Here is a 22702-nt window from a genome sequence, read left to right as displayed (position 1 = left end):
TCAGAAAGAGAAGAAATGAAGAGTTTGCCAAAGCCAGGCTGGCTCAGGCTATTGCTTCTGAGAAGTAGGAAACTTGCAGCTGTCCTTCCTTCTTTCTCTAAGATCCTGTCTCTGCTGGCCTTAGGAACAACTATCAAGTGCAGTGTTAAAGAGTAAACTGAATACATAGTTCCTCTATTTACTTGCAAGGGTTGGGCAGACTTATCTAAATGCTACCTAAACCAAGAGCAAAGATACAGAGACATGCACACGACAATACGAGCGGTCATTTGCTGTTTCAAAGAAGTAAGATTTAACTCATGCTTTCGTGAGAACATGTACATGGATGTTTATAAAAGTTAAAACACATTAAATAAGCTTCTTTAAACCCACTGTTTTAGGTCAATGGATCTGTCAACAGTAGTTGAAATTAAGGAACACTCTAGTCTCGGTCTTTTGACCACCTGTTTCCAAGTCCAAAAAGACTCTTTCTGTATAGTATTTTGATTTCTATTGTGTCAACATTCCTTTGGACACATGCCTTATAATTTGGGCTAGGTCAACAGACTGCTCATCTATTTTTGACGAGCTATTATACTCTACCATCTGTGACTTACTTCCTAAAGTAACCCATAGTATACATATAGGATACGTGATAGAACGGGGCTTACTTGGAAATACGTTGCAAAATTTGCTGAAGTTGAACAGCAAGATGCGAGTTAACATTCCTTCCAAAATGTCTCGCATGTGAACACATTCATCATCTCATTCCCAGTTAGTTTCTGTAGAACTATATTTCCAAATTAGTCTCAATTCGAATGCACCTCTATATTAAGGGTGGCAAATACTACTATGATTTTTATTCTCCTGTTTTTAAATACGAACCTTGAAGGCAGCTGCTTGTGAAAAAATTACCAGCCCTCGTCCCAGTCTAAAATCATTGGTTGTTCCCAAGACTCTACAAAAATAAAATCAGGACACATCTGCTGTAGGGTTCCATGCCAGGAAGTAGTCTAGCAGCCACCACTGTGGTCTGACTTCACTCCCCAATCATTTTAGTTAGGATTTCTTTTTGGATTTTGATTCAAATTACGGGGCCATGCATAAAAGCTAGAGAGTTAATAAAAACAAAACAAAACAAAACAACAACAAAAAAAACAAACCAAAAAAACCCAATGGCTCTGGAACCACAGTGAATCATCATAGAATCAACAGAGCTTGGTGTGGGAGGCACTCCCTTGGGCTTCGCTCACTTGGTAGAGATGCCCCCCACCCCGAAACACACACACATGAGAATGGCATGAAAACAGACGAAATACTGATGTGTCACGGTCACGATTTAAGGAAAAGTTCACAAAGAAATTTGCTCGAATCTCATCAAAATTTAGGGTAAAAGGTGACGGTGTGCTAAATCAATTTTCCTGCTACTTCTAAACATTAACTCTCCAAAATGGGGTCAAATGGAATCACCTCATTGTGGATATATGTTCAAATAGTTACGGTGTTTTTGAAATTTCATTTAAAAGATTACAATAGCAATACTTCCCAAACTGATCTGGATGACACATATATTTTTTATCTATAGATTCAATAATTAAACTCTTAAGAAAGAAAAAGCTTACATATCATATCCAAAAAAAGTGTAGAAAGCTAAATGCATACAAAGCATTAAACTAGCTACTACAGGCTAGTTAAATGCTTAAGGGCTGTAACCTCCTATGACTGTTTACAGACCAGCTGGGTCTGAGGTATGAACTCAACTGGTGTAGACAGGTCCAAATCAACATTGCAGTCAAAACATCATAAAACTTAGGTGCTACTGTCGTAATATACTTTCTAATTTTGAAGATCAAAATGCTTATATGTAGACTCACTTGGCAATGCATTTTCATTTTCTCATTGATAAAATGACAGGGTTTTATGTAACTACAAAAGACTCCAAAAGGCCAAAAGCACTCTTGAGGAAAAAAGAACAAAATTGGGGTCATCACGCTTCCTGATTTCAAACTATTCTACAAAGCTATAGTCATCAAAACAGTATAGTAGTAGCATAAAAACAGACATATAGATCAATGGAACGAAATAGAGCCCAAAAAGAAACTCGTGCATATATTGTCAATTAGTTTATAAAACAAAGGAGCCAATAATATACACTCTTTGATAAATGGTTTTTGGAAAACTGAATAGCTACATGCAAAAGAATGAAACTGGACTACTTAAACGATACACAAAAATTAACTCAAAATAAGTTAAAGACTTGAATATAAGATCTAACACCATAAAACTCCTAGAAGAAAATATAGGTGGTAAGCAACCTTGACATTAGTCTTGGAGATGATTTTTGGATCTGACTTCAAAAGCAAAGGCAATAAAAGCAAAAATAAACAAGTGAAACCACCTTAAACTAAAAAGCTTCTGCACAGCAAAGGAAATCATCAACCAAATAAAAGGCAACCTATTGAATTGGAGAAAATATTTGCAAATCAGATATCTGATAGGGGGTTAATATTTAAAATATATAAAATAACTCATACAAATCAACAGCAAAAAACCCAGACAATCCAGCGAAAAAACGGGCAGAAGATTTGAACAGACAGTTTCCCAAAGAAGACACAGAGATGGCCAACAGGCAGGCACATGGAAAGATCTTTAACATCACTAATGGTCAGGGAAATGCGAATCAAAACCATAAGATGCAAGCCTGGCAAGGATGTAGAGAAAACTGAACCCTTGTACGCTGCTAGTGGGAATGTAAATTGATGCAGCCACTATGAAAAACACCACAGAAGTTCCTTAAAAAATTAAAAACAGAAGCATTAGACCATCCAGCAATTCCACTTCTGGGAGTTTATCTGAAGAAAAGGAAAACATAATACGAAAAGATATACGCGCCTCCATGTTCACTGCGGCATTGTTTACAATAGCCATGCCATCAGAACAACCAAACAGGTAACGTATATACAGATATAGATAGATAGATACAGTGGATATAGTATACATATACAGTGGAATACTACTCAGCCATAAAAAAAAAAATGAGATCTTGCCATTCGTGACAACATAGACAGACCTTGAGGGCATTACACTAAGTAAAATAAGTCGGACAGAGAAAGATAAATTTTGATTTCACTTAAATATTGAATCTAAAAAACAACAGAAACAAACGAAAACCAAGCTCACAGATACAGAGAACAGATTGGTGGTTGCCATATGGGGAGGGTGAGCAAAACAGGTGAAGAGGATTGAAAGGTACGAAATTCCAGCTATAAATCATGGTAACTATAGTAACAGTACTGTATTGCATATTTGGAAGTTGCTAACAGTAGATCTTCAAAGTTTTCGTAACAAGAAAATTTTTTTTTTAAATTTAACTGTGTGGTGATGGATGTTAACAAGACTTATTGTGATCATTTCACAATGTATAAAAATATTGAATTGTTATGGTGTGTATGAAACTAATACAGTGTTATATGTCAAGTATACCTTAATTTAAAAAGATAAATTGAATAAGTGGTTCTATTTTGGAAGAATTAACTATTTGCTGAGCAGAGGGGGACAAAGATATGCATTTACAGGTAGGCAAAAATTATTAGTCACACCTGTAATTCAGGTAGCAATACTGGGTTATATATGGCAAGGAGTACTGAGACTATTGTAAAACCAGAGGAGGAACACACCTTTGGTAATTTATAATACAAATAAATGTTCTTGTTTCCAAATACTTAGATCAGCTGTAAAAGAGAAAAATCTAAACATGTTTAAAAGTAATTTTTTAAGAAAAATAAAGCATAAGAGCAGAATAAGTTAAGAGCTCTCTCTCTTCACATTGACGATTCCTTTTCTTCTTGCCCTCCCTTGACTAACAATTATACATAAGGATACTTAAAATTCTCAGTAGTAACGAATGTTCCATTTTGTTGGTCTGGCAAGTGCTGTAAATATTCTATTTTAAACATAGACTACTTGGAATTCATTAAATCCCCAAATCGGTAGGTTTATTAGGAACAGAGAATGGAAACACTGTCTCTGAAATCAGCATGCTGTTTTTCCCAAAGAGGAGAATATTTTATCAAGAGGCCACAGAAAAATCGTAATAAACAGTTATAAGCATTCTTTCATTAGCACAAATTTCTTGATCTCCTGCCACACATTTCAATCTTACCCCATTCACCAGGGATTTGTTCTGCCAGAGATCCTTCAAACATCTGGTTTATAATAACTCATGTTTTTATTAATTTTGAATGCTAAAAGAAAAAAAAAACGGAGTAGGAAACAATTATTCCTTCCTTCCTCTTTTCCTTCCTACTGCCTTTCTCATAAATTGGTCATTAAGGCATTCTCTGAAATAGCCATCTCTGAATTGAGAGCTACAGTATTTTTAGCCTTGAGGTAGCTGCAAAATGAAGCACTTTGATAAATAACCTCCATGCCAATAGAAAGAGTAGAACAGCATCCTTTTAGCATAGATTTAAAGAAGATTACAAAGGGCAAAAATGTCCAATCATTTTGAAAGAGCAATTTAACGAAGCAAAGGTTGAGCTGAATAGTAGAAACGAAGGGATTCTGCCCTTTTGAAGTGTTAAAAGATGATTAAAACAGAACACGAACACTGAAGAGGCATATTTTCCTTAGAATAATAATTCTATCATCTGCTGAATAAAAAAAAAGTCCTAAACAGCTTTTTTTAAATGAATAAAGGGATTTTTCCCCCTCTACAATGCCTGAAGCCTTTCTTTGCAAGAAACTTCAAAATTGGCATGCAAATAACTTTTCTTTTTTAAAAAATAGTAATAAATGACTGTGCCTGGGAACCTGCGCATAGGCAAGCTTTTATAAAACTAACAGGGCAATTTTGATAATTCACATTTATTAGTGAAGCACATTGAATAAATAGCCTTACAGTGTGGTTGACAAGACAGTCAAACCAGACAACATACATTTATTAATGAGTTGTCAAAGTATTTAACTTCAGCACATAACCATATAGCAGAGTGCCATGGATATGATATAGGACAATGCTGTAAAACGTTATTAATTATAGTCTTTAGAACTCGGCTTTACTCTATTTTGATAGCTTTGCCAATTGCACCCATTTCGTCAGCTTGATCAATTATAGCTTTAGAAGAAAACTGAGGCTGAGAAAAAAAAAAGTGCGGTGCTATGCTAGGGGCTAAGGAAGGAGCTCAGGGCAGGTCTTTTGAGGGATGGAGGAGTCCACCTGACCAACCCAAGTTAAGGAGCGTCTACCTTTGCTGCCTGGAAAACTGCGCTTCAATCTTGTCTGATTACCAAAACCTACAAGTACCAGGTCCTCTGCTCAATCTGAGGATGCAAAGACAACCAAAAACACGGCCTGCAAGAGCTCACAGGACAAAGGGGTTGGTGTATATATAAAAACAAAATTAAATGCTAAGTAGAGTATGGCATTAGAGGTAGATACGTAGTGTTTTAGAAACAGGTTGAGCAGAAGCAGAGGGAGCGTGAATTTCGGACTCGTACAGACCTTGGCTTCAATTCCAGTTTCATCACTTTACTATCTGTTAAGGGCAAGTTAGTGACCCCTCTCTAAGGTTCAGTTTCTTCAGGTGTAGACTGGGGGTGCTAGCACTGAAATCACCAGTGTTGTCACGCTCACTTCGGCATTTGTGTGAATTACAAGAAAGTTCCACTTCAAATGGACACGGCCCAGGGCCAGATGTCCTGTAAATGGATGGTAGAATGAATGTCAGTCCACATTTTTTCCCCAAACCACCTGCCACATCTACATGTGGTGGCCCTGGACATCAAAGATGAACTTTCATAAAGAACTTGGACCATCAACATACATCATCAGGAACAGATTCTCATTACTTTGCTATATGGCCGTCACTCAAACGCCAGCTCTTCTCTCTCATCCTCTGTGCAAATTAGTCAAGAGTTTATAGGAGCATGGCTACTTCAGTTAAGCATTGAAGGATGCCACTTTCCAAGCAAGGAAGGGCCACATGCAGGTTTTATCTGTATTTTGGCGGGGAACTGAGGTGGCTCTGAAGAGAAAGAATTTGAGTCTGAGGGGCCGCGGTGAGATAAGGGGCAGGATGACTAGAGTTTGGAGTCTAGTGAAACTCATGAGGGACAGATAAGGCTCTGAGCTTAGGCGGTGGATGTACAGAGCGGGAGTTCCAAGTGAATACAGGATGCGGAACATACAGGACTTGAGACTGATAAATCGTGGGAGACGGGGAGGAAGTTGCCATGGATTAAGTATGGGACAAGAGGAAGAACTCATTACTGAGACTGTAAAACAAGTAAATTTCAAGGGGAACAAACTGAGTTCTTTTTGCATCTTGACTAAAGTTTGAAAAATGTGTAGTAAAAAACACTGGAATATGACACTGGGACTCAGTAGCAGGCTGTTGTTAGACTTACGAATTTAGTATTTACTGCAGTTAACAGTAAAGTAGCATAAACAGATAGAATTCTTCAGCAAAGCACAATGGGTAAAAAGATCCCAAAGGGCCAGCATTCACTGGCATGACGCATCCTTTACACTTTATTGTTCTCACAAATTTGATGTCAATTCTTACTTTCAAGTGTGGCTAGCTTCTTTCTAGTATGGCTAGCTTCTTCTCCATTTTCATCCATAATAGAGAATTCTACTGTAACAGAAACAGAAATTGACTGAAGCAGATATTCCTATGTCATTAAAGATACTGGCAGTTCCTTAGACGGTGGAAACCCTTCACTCAAGAGCACCTGTTACCTTCATTTAATTAAACTACTATATTTCTGTACAGATGTTTTACTACATTAAACACATCCTAAATGCCTACATTTACAGGGATAAACTTTTTAAAGGCTTGCATATACAGGCACTTTTAGATCCTGTCCTTTTGCCAGCAGCTCTGAATTTTAGCATCCTTCTTATTTGCACTGGACTGACTCCAAATCTAAAGTTTGATTACAACAAAAAGGCAGAAAAACGCAAATCGCACTAATGACAAGGCATTTAATCAGAAACTATTAAATGTACGACATATAAACGGGGAGAAAGCTGTGAAGATCCTACTTAGAAAGTGAGCTAAAAACCAACAACTTCCTTGTGGAAAATTTCAAACATTTATAAAAGTAGAAAGAATACTACAAAGAACTTCTCGATATGTACCACTCAGCTTAAACAACTAGCACCTATGGCCAATCTTGTCTCACCTACAATCCTACTTCGAAAGTGAGTTATTTTTAAATATCTCTTCAAATGAAGAACAACTATAAGACAACCAATCTCAACAAGAAAAGGCAGGGAGCTCGCTTCTTTAACTTTGGTGTTAGATGCTCAAATGGCACACACATCTAATTAATGGAAGTTCGTTAATGCAAGATTCTCTTTTTATAGGAAACAGCCATTTAAAAATGGAGGCAAGAAGGATTTTCAAAAAGATTACCTTTCAGGATTTGGTGTTTAGTGTATTTAGAATGACAAAAATATTAAAAATAACATGATTTTAACCCAACTTTGTAGTTGAGATTTTTTTTTTTAAAGAAAAAAATTCCATGATTCTAATTATCTGAGTATCCTCCCTGTTACTGGGATTTAAAGTTTACTGTGTTACCCTATTCTTAGGCATTTTGCAACACTCAAGATATCTGAATCTCCATCTGTTCTGTGGAAGTATGACTCATTAGTGGCCACTGTTTTCAGTACTATCTTGCTGAATAAAAAGGGCTGATAATTTAATTAGAGTTGACCATAATTCCTGTGTGAGAGTGAATTATTACTGGTTATCAACTTTCTAATCCTCAATGATGGCTCTTCCTTTATAGTGTGGCATTACCGACAATACCTTAACTAAAGTCACATATGCAAATGAGCTTGTTCAGAGAGCTAAAAGGCACAAATTCATTCACCTAGAAGATCTGAGCTTCAGTTCATTAAGAATGTGATGATTTCTTTGATTTTCGTCTCTCCTATAAATTATTGGAAGACTTTCTTCTCCTTATTTAATATACAGTATTTTAAAGGTTCCTTATAAATTTCTATCCTCCAAATACATTTAACAAGAATATTCGTTTCTTAAAGACTCTTAAGTGAAAAGTTAATTGGAAATCCTGTCTTCAACTCATAGTAATGTAGACTAAAAACTACTGACTATCCTCCCAAGATCTTGCCCAACAATGAGTCTGCCCTTTGGAACAAAAGCTTAGATGACATATTAAAGTTTCTTTTCCAAGTGTGTACCCTGCAGTACACTCATTTTCGTCTGTTAATATACAGTGCCGAACAGACCGCCTCCACCTGATACGTGCCGAATACCTGACAGTAATACAAACAACATTCACGAGGTGCTACTAAGTGAGGGAAGAAAGAGTACAACAGCTTTGGGAAGAAATGGAAAACGCAAGCCACGTGGTGTTTCCGGTGATCGAAAGGAAGAATTTCTGACATGGGTCTACCCGTCTCCAACATCCCAGGCGTTCTGATTTTAAAGAACCTTCCTATATTTTCAACCCAATTAACAAAGGACAGGGTTCGTTATGGAGAGGGCTCTATCACATACTACTACTTATTTGCTGACAGGGTTACATGCATTTCTTTTACATTGAAAGATTCACTAGCGTAATTGCCATCTATGTGCTTGTATAAGGTAAAGTTAAACAAATATGGGCATTTTAGGACTTTGTGAAGAATTATGTGTTCTTTTCCCAAGAGAAACAGATATAGATGAATTTACTCATACGAAATAGTAAAGATGTTACTAGGAAAACTCGGGGCATAAAAGACGGTGGGTACACATCTCAATCTCCTGGTTTTGACAACGTATTATAGTTATGGGAGATGTTACTATTGAGGGAAGTGGGTTATGTACACACTGGACTTCTCTGTCTCATGTTTCTAGCTTCTGATGAGTGGACGATTATTTCAAAATGAAGTTTAAGGAAAGGTGGTGGGTACAACTTTTAATTAAGTTTAAACAGCATTGTGGTTCAGACAATACCCCTGGTTTAGTATGGGGGATGGGGGAAGGTATCAAACAAAGATGTGAGTTACTGAACATCGCTTTTGCTATGCTACTTAGAGTACATGTGATGTTAGGCTAGTGACTGTTTTAAATATTAAGTTTGAATTCCTTCATCTGTAAAAATGGGGATATCATGCCGTCCCTAGGTTACCATAATTAAGAATTAAGAGAGGAAGAATTGTCTTTATTACTGTAAAGTACCAAAACATCTTAAGGTGATATTTATAAGACTGACAAAATTAAAAGAAAATGAGTGACAAGTATAATCCAATAAATGGCTCATTATTACACAAATATATCATAAGTCAAGTTATATCCCCTACTTTTGTAGTATGGATCATTAGAACCTGACATAATTGCTAAGGTGAGAGCAGGTTTTATCTCCCAAGAATTTCATGTAAAAGGGAATCTGCTCTCTTTCCTTTCGCATATCCGAACACTGGTGGAGATGAACTCACTTCCTTGATTTTCTCCTACAGGAGAAAAATGTGTGTATATGCACAGTATTAAAAGAACAGCCTACTCACCAACTTCATCCTGAATCTCCTCGGCCACTGCGGGCACATTGTAGAGCAGGGAGAGAGACTGGTTCATGCGCTCGTAAATCACACGGAGGTGGGTCATAACCTGCATCAAAGAATGACAGCTCCGAGTAAGCCTTCTCTGGAGTAAGGAATAGTTATTTTCCTTACCAAGCACTGCGGACAGATACAAACTTTAAAATAAAACAAAACATTGCTGAAACTTTTAACCTGAGAGGGCATCCTTATTTTTCTTTTTCCCCTATTTTGGTTCTTGGAGCTGCTTTAAATTTCCTATATAAAGCCATTTAAAAAGATCACTTCATTCAACTCTGATTCCTAATACTGAAGTCCCTAAATAATCTCTGATGTCCTAAATATATTCCTTTGTAAATTTGCAAATAAATAGGAACATATTTTAATTTGACTAGATAGTTCATGAAAAAAATATATTTTAAATTCTTCTATTAAAAGAAATGTAAAATGTCAGATTTCTAGAAGCAGATGCCAGTTGTCAACCTCTGGGAATGGAGGAATATAAAACATATTATTACATTGCAGGGCTTCATCCAGGCTCACATTATATCCAAGCACTGTGATTTCTGATTGCCAACTACAGTCTACTTGAACCAATTTTAGAGGTCTTAGTGTATATACCTTTCGTTTTCTTCATTTCCAATCATTAGAGATTTACATGGTCTCTTTAAGCATCAGTAACAGTAAACGCTTAATATTTTTATATTGTCTATTATTTTCATAATTCAGAAAGTGCCAAAACACATGTTGCTCTAAGACAAGCCTTTGGGATTTACCAGGTATTGAAGACTGGTTGCTGTAGCAACATGACACCTGTAGCTACTCTGGGAATTACTAAAGATCTGACCCAAAGACCAAGAACCCTGGATTGTCAAAGCCACACAAGAACCCTGGATTGTCAAAGCCACAGATGATGCCCATGCTCCACACTTACCTGGGACCGGATCTGGGCAGCTTTCTTTGGATCCACCATGCGTACATGTTCGAAGTGCTTTAGGGTGTGCTGCCTGTCTTTCTGCTCAGCACGGACATACTTCTTCAGCATGTTGAATACATGACGAGGCTGTGGGGGAAACAAATGAAAAAAAAATTGGGGGTGTGTGCAAACTATTGCCCCTTCCAATGGCTTTGGGTCAGAGAGTCCACTCATTCATCCCACGGTCTCAAAGCATTGCGAGTCGTCTTTCTGCAGCTCTCCTTTCTCAACATCAATCCTGTTTTTTTTTTTTTTTTTTAAATTATTATTTATGCCTATAGCACCTGGTCTTCCTAGGTGGTCTCTCATCCAAGTACTAACCAGGTCTGCCCCTGCTTAGCTTCCAAGATCAGACATCGGGCTTGTTCCAGATGGCATGGCTGTAGACCATGGACCGTGGCTCCACTGGGGCATGAACCTAGGACCTTCTGTGTGTAAGGCAGACGTGCTAACAGTAACACTATGGAACCACATCCACATTTCTTCCTTAATGCGTAACTACTGAGTTGATCTGTCACTTTTCATTTCTACAAAATCACTTACTATTTGATAGATATGATGACTGTCCTCCTTAACCAGGATTTTCTTTTTAAATAGCAACATTCTGATGTTAAACAGGAGTTGATTTTGGATCCGTCAGATTTAGGTTCGGTCCTTCTCTTTTCCCACCCAAATATTACAGGGGCATACAAGACCATGCAGAGTCTCAGTGGTTATCTTAGCAGTAATCTTGCACGAATAATCCCACTATAAGTAACATATAACAGTATAATAATCAATATGAGAAAAACAACAGGCAACTTAACCACTACTAATTTGTAGGCCAAGAAATAACTGATAAGCTCTAAGAGACAGTATATTTTCCTAGGAGAAAGGCCAATGTGAAACTGTAGTTATTTTGCTTTGAAATTTAATTAAATTCTTTCTACACCATCAGATGCTGATTCTTCCAGCAACAATTAAATTTCTCTTTAAGTGCTTCTATTTTTTTCCCTAATTGTTTCCATTTCATTTTTATTCCAATCTTACTTGAAAACATTCATTGTTTTTGTCTTCAACAATTCCACTGCTATATGCATTCTACTATGTGATTTTGCAAAATGATTTCTAAAGATACACATTTCTTCTTCATTAAAACAAGATAATTACTTATGAAAGTTCATGTCAGAAACAGGATTTTGGCCAGCTGAGTAAACCTAGTTATTATTAACTTATTGTGGGCACTTTAAAAATTGATTGGAAGTACGGAATTTATTCCCAGGCATGGGGGTGCAGGGAGGGGCGGGAGGTGGAGGCTGCAATTTTTTATGAGATGTGCCTCCCCTTCTCCTTGTGTTGATTAACTTAGTGGCCACCTCCCTGACATGTGGGTGGAGGTGGCCTTTCTCTGTGCTCCCATGAAATGCTATGCAGGTCCCCATCATCGTACTTAACACAATCTGTTAAATTATTCATGTTTCTGACTGTCCTCCTCAACTGTGAGATCTTTGAAGACCAGATTGGGTCTTTCTTTAAAGAATCATGCATGCAATACACGGTAGCTTGCTTAATGCCCTCCACAGGTAACATCACTATACTTATAAAAACAAATAAAGACAATAAAAAGAAAATAAAGCTACCCTCATCTGCCTTATTATTTCTTTTACCCTAGAAGAAATGTACTCTTCCATCATCTCAAAAAAGGCAGACATCGTAGTTTGAAACATGGCTTCTGGCCACAGATCATTATAATTCTCATTTGCACTGTGAAATCTGCTCGAATCTACAAGTCAGAGAATGGTCTTTTAAATCTTAAAAGAAGAATAAAAGTAGTAAGAGATAATTACATTGATAACACATATATTGAAAAGATTATAGATTTACACATACTAATTTGAAAAAAGATAATTTTTAAAAGATCAGAAGTTAAAGGTTCACTTATTGACTAGGAGTGATATTTTATGTGCGGGATTTGTCCAATTAGGATGTTATATACCCTTGATGCTTGCTTGTTATTTAAAACCAGGGCCTAAAAACTCCCTCTGGTTCTATTGCAATTATACTTCCAAAGTTGGAGACAGAAAGGGTTGCAACTAATTGCATGTCTCCGCGATGTCCCCGCTCCTTATTTATGCAGCTGACTGGCTTAATGTGCTCTCTTAATTGCTCTATTTCACTTTTTTTGTCTTGAAAAAAATTTACTATTTTGAAGGAATGTTTTTTTTTTTTTAAAAAGAGCTCATATTTAAAAACATTTCAATTAAACAATGAGAATTACTTGTCATCATAACTTTTTATTTTTGCAGATAGTCACCTCTGAAGGTTTCCATAAGGACTGTCACGACCAAGCGTGTGCACCAGGATGTAACGGCTCTGAACTGGCCTCGGCGTTACCGCGTTAAGTCAAACCCCAAATTAGAGAATGGGGAGGTAATTTACCTTAACTAACATCTGGGTCTCCTTTGTCTTCCGCTACCACCAGGAACAGCACCTATGCCCGTGGGCCAATTATTAATGTTACCATCAAGTTTAAAATGAATGAGTCTGCAAGTGTCAATCTTCTCATCTCTGCAATTTAGGCGAATTTAATCTTTCATATAGAGCAGACGAGTATTAGAAATGTCCTGTGTTAGTTACCGAGCATAAAGCTTAGTATACAGCAGGTTTACACGCTTCTATTTCTCCTACTCACTACTTGCCACAAACCCCTCCCCGTCTTCTCTTTCTGTTAAATCGCGTTCTGTGTGCTTTATGCATAGTAACTCATCTAATCTTCCTATCAACCCTATGACAGGTACAGCTGCTCACCTCACTTCATAGGTGAAGCGAACAAGGCACAAAGGATGTCAAGGGCTACACAGCTGGTTACACAGCCAGCTACAGAACTTGTTGGTGCTGGAGCAAGAACAGGTAGTCCAACTCTCTGTCAAGGGCCCATTCTCCTAATCACCAGTGATCCTGCCTGTCAAGGAATCTCTAAAATGGACCAAGCCAAAGACAGTTTCACAAAGTAATGTACAGTGTTGAAAACAGAAATAATTACGTGTTTAGGAAAGAGTATGTTCTGAGAGTCTTTGCCTGTATTTCTAGTTCTTTAAAGCTCTGATAATATTCTAAGACATGCTAATATCCACCCTCTTAATTGTGCAGAAAGCCATCCAGATTTAGCTTGTTCAATTTCTCCATTACTGTCCTTGGTTTTTGACATTCCGCTCCACTCTAGGTAATGCGTCAGATGCAGGGAGGAGAAATAGCAAGCTAGGAAGGTCCTCTGTTGATCTGTTTAGGATTACTGGAAAATGATTCAAGGTATTAGTTAAAAGTGAGGCTTTTGTGACATTCATGGATTTTAGCTCTAAACCCATCCTTATCTTTTATTAAGACGGATAATTAAGTGGTAAATGTGTTCCGCATGTTTCATATTGCTTATCTCATTTAGTACTGACATTTCTTTACATGCTTCAGAAGTGTACTCCTAACTTTCCCCCTCGAAATCCCTACAGGGCAACAGTGAAACAGGAGCACCCCAGGATCCCACGGTTCCCCAGGCCTCAGCATGGCTTTTGCTCTCTCTCCCAGGGAACAAAGATCCTGCGAGGACAATGAGCCCTAAAAGCCCAGGGTGAGTGATGACCTCATCCTTGTTTATGTGAGCTCAGACACACACTGTGTGTGCATCTAGATAAACATAAGCCTATTCTCTCTGATGTCTACACCTCAGGACATGAGACGATTGGGAACTTATCATGTCACTCGATAAATGAATTATAGGGTTCTGCTTGGTTGATTTAATCATGCAAACACATTTCTAAGAATTATGTTTAGAAATGAAAAATATAAAAATTGGATTAGCTCTTATGTTGGAGTAGGCAGATAAATCATATCAAATAAAATGGCGTTGGTCTACACTTCAGAAAATACTATTTTTTGTTAAGAAAAACTGATAACATTTCCCTATACTTTTATATTTTTATTTAGGTTAAAAAAAGAGCTCTACTTTTGGTATTTGATTCCTGCATATTTCATTTAAATAAAGAAATAACTGGCTTTACAACTTTTAGCCAGAATACAGATTCCAAAGGCTTAAAATTAGTTACCTCTAGATCTGTATCATCTCTTGCAAAATAAAAGGGAATCTTGTTTGTTCAGAGAGTTTTATTTCTTCATTCTAGGATAAAGATGAATTTCTTAAAATTTCAATTTAAAAACACAGAAACACTCATACAGAAATGACAGGAACAAAATACCTGGTATCCCTATAGAAATATATTCCCTTAAAGTAAGTTAGCTATTACTATTGTCGCTATACTTATATTTAAGACAGGATAATCCATATGATTAAAAAAAAAAAAGCATAAGAATTTAGTAGCTCATCATAAAGATACTGATAGTAAGTCGAGTTTAAGAAACATGTTTTTAAATTTTATGTGTACAATTTCAATCATTCTCAAGTCTTGAAATCTTTTATAACTTCTAATTACATTTTTCTCCTGCTATATTTCTCTTCACAATTTAGATATTCTAGGTATTACTACTAAAATCTAGTTATATTGGCATTAAATGCCAAATCTTATCATTAAAATTTATAGCAAAAAACAGATAAAAGGTAAAAATCTGCCCTAGGGTACTAATTAAATCCAATCCTTTTTGTCACTTATTGTTTCTGAAAGAGCGTTTATGCATAATTACCAATTTTCTATTTGCATCTGATGTGACACTTTTCAGTTTGCACAGACTTCACCTCACAATCATGATGCATTTGAAAAAACTCATTTCAAAAATAAATTTCTTAAAGGACTAAGAGCAGACATTACTAAAATGGATCAGACGTGACTTGAAAATAGACTTAACCTGAAGATTTACATTCGGGAACAATAACCATTTTCCTGTTTTGGAGCAAGAGTAAAACACATCTCTAGCTGCTGGCACAGTTCCTGGCACAATTTGTGGCTAAAAAAAAAAAAAAAGATTTAATTAAATTAACAGATAACCTAAAACTAAATATAATTTCACAAGTAGTTCCAGTAGCAAAATATATCCTTCACGGTATCTCAGTTGAAAATAACCTTCTCTCTACTAAGAACAGATGCATTCCCAATTTTCATGGAACGTAGTGATTTTAAACTACACTTAATCTATCCGTCCAGTGGGCTTCAGGGAGTTGTTTTAATGGGGGAACTCTTCTCTGCAAACACTTAATCGATTCTACAGCATTTTCATACTAGTGTCAACAAGAAGATTCACTTCATTAATTTCAGAACATAGCATGTCTTCTTGTGGCTTGGGTTTTCATTTCAGGTTCATGTAGATAATTCTGAAAGAAATTTCATGGCCTTTCCTTATGAGGAGCAATTTTTTAAAAATTAATTTCACCACTTCTCAGATGTACTGCGCCTTTTTCACTTGGTTCTTTTGTGCATTCTCATAAATTTGCTGCCCCTGAACCTAGGATCAATCACACACATTTGACTGAGTCAATGCCAGTCACGTCTGAATGTGAAGCGTTTCATTCCATGGTTCACGTGGGAGGTATATAAAAACACGACTATTAGCTCCATTGTCCCCCTCTGTCATTTTATGCTTGATTCAGAAATCTGGCATCTTATCAGAAGACACTTAAACCATTTCCCAATAAATGGGAAGGAATGGTCTGTCTGTCAAGAGCCTTGAAAAGCCCTGGGCGTAATCCTGCCAAGGAGAAGGAAGTAAATGAGTCACTTCATGGGGAGCACCCTAACCGTTCCAGATCATGGGGGGCAGGGAGGTCATTCAGAAAGCCCTCTCCTACAGCATTAAATTGCACCCTCGTGGTTTCCTGCCTTGTGCCTGGGGAAGTTAATTACCTACCACGAAAAAGCAATTCCCTCTTGTTTTCAAAAATAGGTTCGGAGCCCTTATTTTCACAGTTCTACACCTCGGATTTCAAGAAATCTTGAGCATATAAATAAAATGTACAAAACCTCTCTGTACAGGTTTTAAAAAAACACTTAAGAGAGTTAAGACCCTTTCTGCTTGAGATGGTCTCCATTGAGTTTGCTTTGCCACATTGGCCCTCAGCATTTCACGTGTACCCGCACTGCTGCAAGAAAGAAATTCTGAAAACAAAACAAAAACAGCCCCCCACAAAACACTCCCCCTCAGAAACAAAATAACGCCCCAAACATTCGGAGAAGCTTGCACGGGGACCTTTGAATTACACCTGTTTCATCTTTAAGCCTAGGAGTTGAGCTAAATTTTTAGAGTCCACTGCAAAATTCACCTACATTCCTTTTTTTTCAGCATGGCACTGACATAATTTCCGTAGTTTAAAATAAGAATAAGAAGGCAAAACACAATTCCATGCCAAGTTGAATAGAGACGTATATAGAAGTCTCGAGGAAGCAACTGGAGAAATGGCAGACTCTGGATTCTGCCCCCGTCCAGAGTTCCTCAAGGTTTGAGAACGTGGAGGCATTAGCTGCGTTGCTTCCTAAAGCACATTCAGATTACTACCTGGCTCTGGCTTTGCGCCTTAACTGCACAGAAGCACCCAGGCAAAGCCAAGGTCATCGCATCCCTTCCCTCCATCCTCTGGAAGCAGATGACTTCCTAAAAGGTACAGGGTACCCAAATCTCCATACATTCTATCCTAAAATGTATTCTATCCTTTCTCTTCTTAGGAAGGAAGATATTTTTCTACTTTATGATTTCATCTCAACCTTCAATTACTCCTTTTGTTTTTCTAATTATGGTGAATAGAAGCTAGAATAAGGTTGATAGTAGAACAGTTAACCCCAATTTGCAGGTGGAGGAGGGAGCATACATCACCTGTTCCAAGTTGCAGGTTCTACATATGGCAAAGCTGGGAATTAAAAGACAGGTGCTTACTGTGGTCTACTATAAAATGCAGAAAATAAGGGTGGTTCTAATCCTGTTACTCACAAATTAGTGACCTGTCAAAGATGACAGGTTTCATTATTTTTTTAGGACACTTTGCTAATTCTCAGAAATAACTTATTTTGATTACTGCAACATAATAGGAAATTATATATTTGGTCTCTGCCCCCAGCTCTTGACATAGAGTTCCAAAAACTCTTGTAATTTCCTGAGTGATAAAAGTGACAGGCGCATCTTCTGTTATGAAATGTATTATCTGTTGGTGACTACAGTGGGGTGCTGTGCAGATGCCGTGCCCGAGGGGACGCACGCTCCACATCCCCTCCCCCATACCTTGCCTGTGCGTCTCTTCCAGCTGGCTGCTCCTGACTTCTATCTTTTATAACATATCACTAACATTTAAGTAAAGCATTTATCAGAGTTCTGTGACTTGTTCTAGTAAATTATCAACCCAAGGAAGAAGTGGAAACCCTGGTTCATAGTTTTTAGGTCAGAAGACAGGCGATGACCTGGGACTCGTGACTGGCTTCTGAAATGAGGGACGGTTTTCTGAGGCTGAGCCCTAAACTTACGGGATCTACGCTAACTCTGGGTAGTATCAGAATTATTTAATGTGAGAGAACAAAACCCCACACATTTGGTGTAAGGGTACTGACAGTAGAGGTAATAGTTTTTCTTTTAGTTACACAGACCACAGCTATAAATTACTGAAGACAGCATAAAGAACCAAAATTTAGGACCTGACTCAAATCTCAGGATTTATGCTTTTGGACCAACTTAGATCAGCTGACCTGAGAGCAAAGAAGGGCCAGAAATTGTTTGGACTTGTATGTCTTCAATTCTTGTTTACTCCAGCAGTAAAACATGTTGAAGTCTTGAGGGTGGATAGGATTATTAATGCAACCCAGAAGGCAAAGCCCACAGTGTCACGGAAGAAATCGTAAACAGAAGATGTTCTAAAGTACCACAGACCTTTGGAAAAGTTTGTCAGATGGGTCTGACCATCTGACAAATGCCACATGTGACATATTCTTGACTTCTGAATAGAAAGTTATAATGACATGCTTTAATTTTGCATATTCATATGTGGATTTTGGCATTTTTGCTTCCTCTAATTGGTTACTATGTTCCAAGATATGCACATTAATATTTCTTTTAATTTCACCCCTTCCTCATACTCTCCCTAACTACAGTGCCTTGACATACTAGAAATATTAATATAAGGAAACTCAAGATAAAGCTTATACAAATCCAAATATTACTAGGACCCTTAAACAGATTCATGGACGAGCTTCCCAAAATGAGGGCGCTCTTAGAAGCCCACACGTCATTCTGTGTGTGTGTGTACATGTTTCCGGGGGAAGACTGCTTGTTGCTATCTCTCTGCTCCATAGGGCAGATGTCTGTGATGCCAGACAGCTGAGTAAACACTGGATTATTAAATAATGTGCCGTGCATTTATTTAAAAAATTAAATATTTATGTTTTTATACTCAAAGATTAAGTGAAAATAGACAAAACCACGTAAATATATACATGAAGCCTTTGTAGGAATGAAATACGACACTGTGGTGCTCTATGTTTTGACAGCCTCTGACGGAGGCAGTGACAAATGGGGTTCTGCTCTGCAGGGAATCTAGGTGATGAATATGGTCTCAGAGGCACAGGATGGCTTTCAAGCTAATGCGTTTCTTACATACTTAATTTTCTGTTTAACTTAATTCAATTAAAAAGAGAAAACACTAGTGTCTCTGGTTACATACTGCCCACTGGTCTTTAGCAAGATCTATTAAGCTTGGTAAAGAATCAAGCAAGGTAAGGAGGTAATACTGAGAGGCATTACTGAACTAGCATGCAAACCACTCAATAATACAGTTTTTAGGATTTTGTTCATTGTATGCTAATTTCCTTATTTTTCTTAGCCTCCTCTGTTTGTTACGGGTCTGTCCTTAAAAGCTCTCAAGTTAATGAGTCCCTTTGTGCTCGTCAATTTTCACAAGTCTCAACTTAAAATAAATAATGAACGAATAATAAATATGAGGTATAGTATAGTTATTTACATTTCTCAAAGATGATTTTCAACTACCAGTCTTTTAACTTAAAAGTACATTCTGATCAGCTTTACAAAATTTTGATTACAATAAAAACATGAGGGTAGGATGACTTAAACATCTTAGTACTCACCCCTCTCAGTGCCTTCACATATTAATAAGAACTCGGCAAATAATTTTTAACTTATTTACCACCCACTATATTGAGGTGTAGATGTATCATGTTTACTTTGGAGATACATGCTATCTACGTATATTCTATGAATGCTGCTGCGCTATGTTTTTTGTTAACCAAAACTGATTAGCAGAAAATAAAGGGTCATTGGGAGAAGGGTGGTTAGCAATATTATATAATAACTAAAATAGTCAAGTTTAGAACCTCAACTTCCTTTTTGCTTTACGAAACGTAGTTACACCAACATTCATGTTGGATAAAGATCGATTTCCTGGGAACCTCCCTCCGCCACCATTAGTTTGCCTGTCACAACAGGCCCATTTAAAAGCTGTCCTTTATTTTCCCCAGTGATTGCTTCTTATTTAACATTGATTGTCCTGCTGTTAGAATTCACCAAATAGTGTTGCGTGAAATCTTAACTTAGGGACAAAACCATGCTCCTTAATAAATCCCACAAATCATTACATTAATGTTCTCCCAAAGAATTCTAGGGAGAGGTTTTTAGGAGTCTAGAAAAAAATTAAACATTTGGCTGAACTAATCAGAAATGGGGGGGGGAGGGGCAGATGCAGGTGCTAAAGAAACTGCCCCCCAATTTTTTCTCTCAGATGTTGAGAGTCTGAGTGTAAAGTATCAGATATAAACATGAAATTAATTTTAGTACGTATAAGATGACTGTAATCATGAGAAGCTGGAAAAAAACCAAAACATTTTGGCATACTGGCACAGATGAAGAGGAATTTTCATATGTGAAAATGTCTCCTAATTCTCACTCCCACATAGAAAAACGCTTAAAATTTGTTAAAGGCAGGATAATAATTAGGATGTCTGACGAAAGATTTAGACTAAGAATCCATAAAGATGTCAAAACCCTCAGAATTACAAAGAAAGGTTTGGCCATTCATCTCTCATCTTTAAAAACATTTCAATTCTTACTAATTAGGAGCTCCTAAGTTTTTCCAGACCTAAGCCTAAAATGGAAAATTTATTTTAAATAGAAATTCCCATCCAGCCTTTGGTTTAACTATTCAGGATTCTACTTAAGTCTAACGTCGCTCCATATTACAGAGAGGGTTAGACGGTCAGGCAATATCATCATCTTCTCTCTTTCTATGAGGTGGTACCCTGACAGTTACAAGACGGGAGGCTCAGACAGCAGTCAGCTCATGTTTCACGAGTCGTGAGTGCTGAATGTCGGCTCCGATACAGTACAAAGACAGAAGCACAGGACTGCGGACAACTTGTTAAGTGTTGACAATTTAAACTTAAGTCTGGAAGCCGGAAGGCTCCCAAAGGTGATGAGAGTTTAGCCATGCATGATGCAACGTTAAAAGGAATTTAACTTTCTCAAAAAAAAAAAATCTTGATTTTCCATGGAAACTCTTAGAAAAGTGGGTCAATTGAAGGGGCTGGTCCTTAGAAGAGTCACCAGCCCTCTACAGATTAAGAGTTTATCCCGAGCGTAAAGACACACTTGTATTCTATTTTTATTCCTGGGGAAAATAATTTTTTTTAAATTATTGTTAATATTTGAAAAAAATATATATATATAATTCTAAATATGATTCAAACAATGCACTTATAGATTGGCCATTCAGCGTATTGACCGGCAGGCACATAACTAATTAAAAAGCACACACAGACACGGCAACTTGCATATGAAATTCATGGTAGAACAAGAAATTCTGCTGAACAAAACATCATCATGTAAGACTTCCACTGTGGAATAAAAAATAGAGATGAGGGGTATTCATTAAATCGCAGTTTCAAAGACACTGGGCGGGGGGGGAAACATGTTTCAGATTCCCATGTTTGCAAAATCTGGGACTACATGGTAGAATGTGGTCAGGATTAAAGGGATAATTATTCTGAAGGTGCTATCAGCTACAGAATCTATAGGAAAAAAACAGTGACTTATGCATTTCCTTATATTCAATAAACAATTACCAAATAGTTCATATTTTCCAGGCACTACGTTAAGTATGAGGGAGATTTCAGAAATATTTATTTATGGCTACAATTCAAAATGTGACCTTCTGCAGACAATAATTGGAGAGCTTTTGATTTATGTCTTTCAACAGCAATATATGAAAATCTTCAAAAAAGGGATTTAGAATTTTCTCGCAATTTCCAAAATACAGAGTTAAGTGCCATATCAAGCTGTACGTTAATATTTGAATGGAACACTCAAAGAAAGTAACTTAAGAAAAATGGTAGGTAATACCACGATCGCAGGCCTGCGACTCTGCAGCCCCCCGTTTTGATTACCTGGGAGTGTTTGATGCATTTCTAGGTAAGAATGTAATAGGAATCCTTGGCTCAATCAACATCTACATTTTTTTTTTTTATAATAAAACAGTTCCTCTTAATCCAGTTTTTAATTTTAATTTCAAGTAAACATGTTGTCTAATACAACATAAAGTGATCACCAGGCCCAGAACAAGCACGATTATGACCAATCTAAAATTATCCTGCTTGATAACACTGAACTTCAGGCAAACATTCTTCGTGTCACCGTCTTTCCTGTTGATGCTGATGGGACTGAGATTTGAAGGATGCATTTGTTCAGGACTCCATTCGGTCCTCACTTTGTGTTTAGCTCTATCAATGACCACTTAGCTAAGGTCTTACTTCAGAGATTGGACTTGCAGCTAGAATGCTTCACTAAAGGTCACCTAATAAGATTCCGGTCTCAACACCCACCACCCTGTTCTGCTTTGGCAAACGATCCCGAAAGTCCTGCCCCCAAAACCGAGTCTTCCAGGAAAAGAGAATAATCAAGGAACTTCTCCAAAGAGACATAAACAAAATTCTACTGAGCAGTGCTGGGACAGAGATTTTTTTTTTTTTTTTCCTGAATAGAAAATAAAAATGCTAATGTGAATTATTCTTTTTCAAAAGCTTTTTGTTCTGAGAGGAAGCATGGTCTAGTGAGAAGGCACCGCAGTGGTCAGCTGTGATTCACAGCTCCACCCTATCCATTACTGGTGGTGTCACCCTGGACCAGCCACTCCATCTCGGTGATGTCATCGGTGGAACAGGGTCAGTACTATCTCGCTGTCTGGAAGAGCACCAGAAGCTACTTTATGCTTCTTCAGAGATTTCTGTAACTTT

At 37.3% G+C, this 22702-nt stretch overlaps 1 protein-coding gene across 6 annotated transcripts in view; it reads right to left on the bottom strand.

Annotated features, from left to right (window-relative positions):
- The window catches only part of LOC107498323 (amyloid beta precursor protein), a 233803-nt gene that overhangs the window by 48212 nt on the left and 162889 nt on the right, over positions 1 to 22702 (bottom strand). For all 6 annotated transcript variants that reach the window (XM_016121315.2, XM_016121317.2, XM_016121311.2 and 3 more), the window contains 2 exons: positions 10467 to 10595; positions 9503 to 9602 (listed from right to left, as the gene is read on the bottom strand). In XM_016121315.2, the coding sequence (XP_015976801.1) occupies positions 9503 to 9602; positions 10467 to 10595 (229 nt within the window). The remainder of the gene's footprint in view (positions 1 to 9502; positions 9603 to 10466; positions 10596 to 22702) is intronic.

Source organism: Rousettus aegyptiacus, unplaced genomic scaffold (genome assembly GCF_014176215.1).
Source record: "Rousettus aegyptiacus isolate mRouAeg1 unplaced genomic scaffold, mRouAeg1.p scaffold_m13_p_4, whole genome shotgun sequence".
Classification (NCBI taxonomy): Eukaryota; Metazoa; Chordata; class Mammalia; order Chiroptera; family Pteropodidae; genus Rousettus; species Rousettus aegyptiacus.
This window is presented reverse-complemented; position numbering and strand designations above follow the sequence as displayed.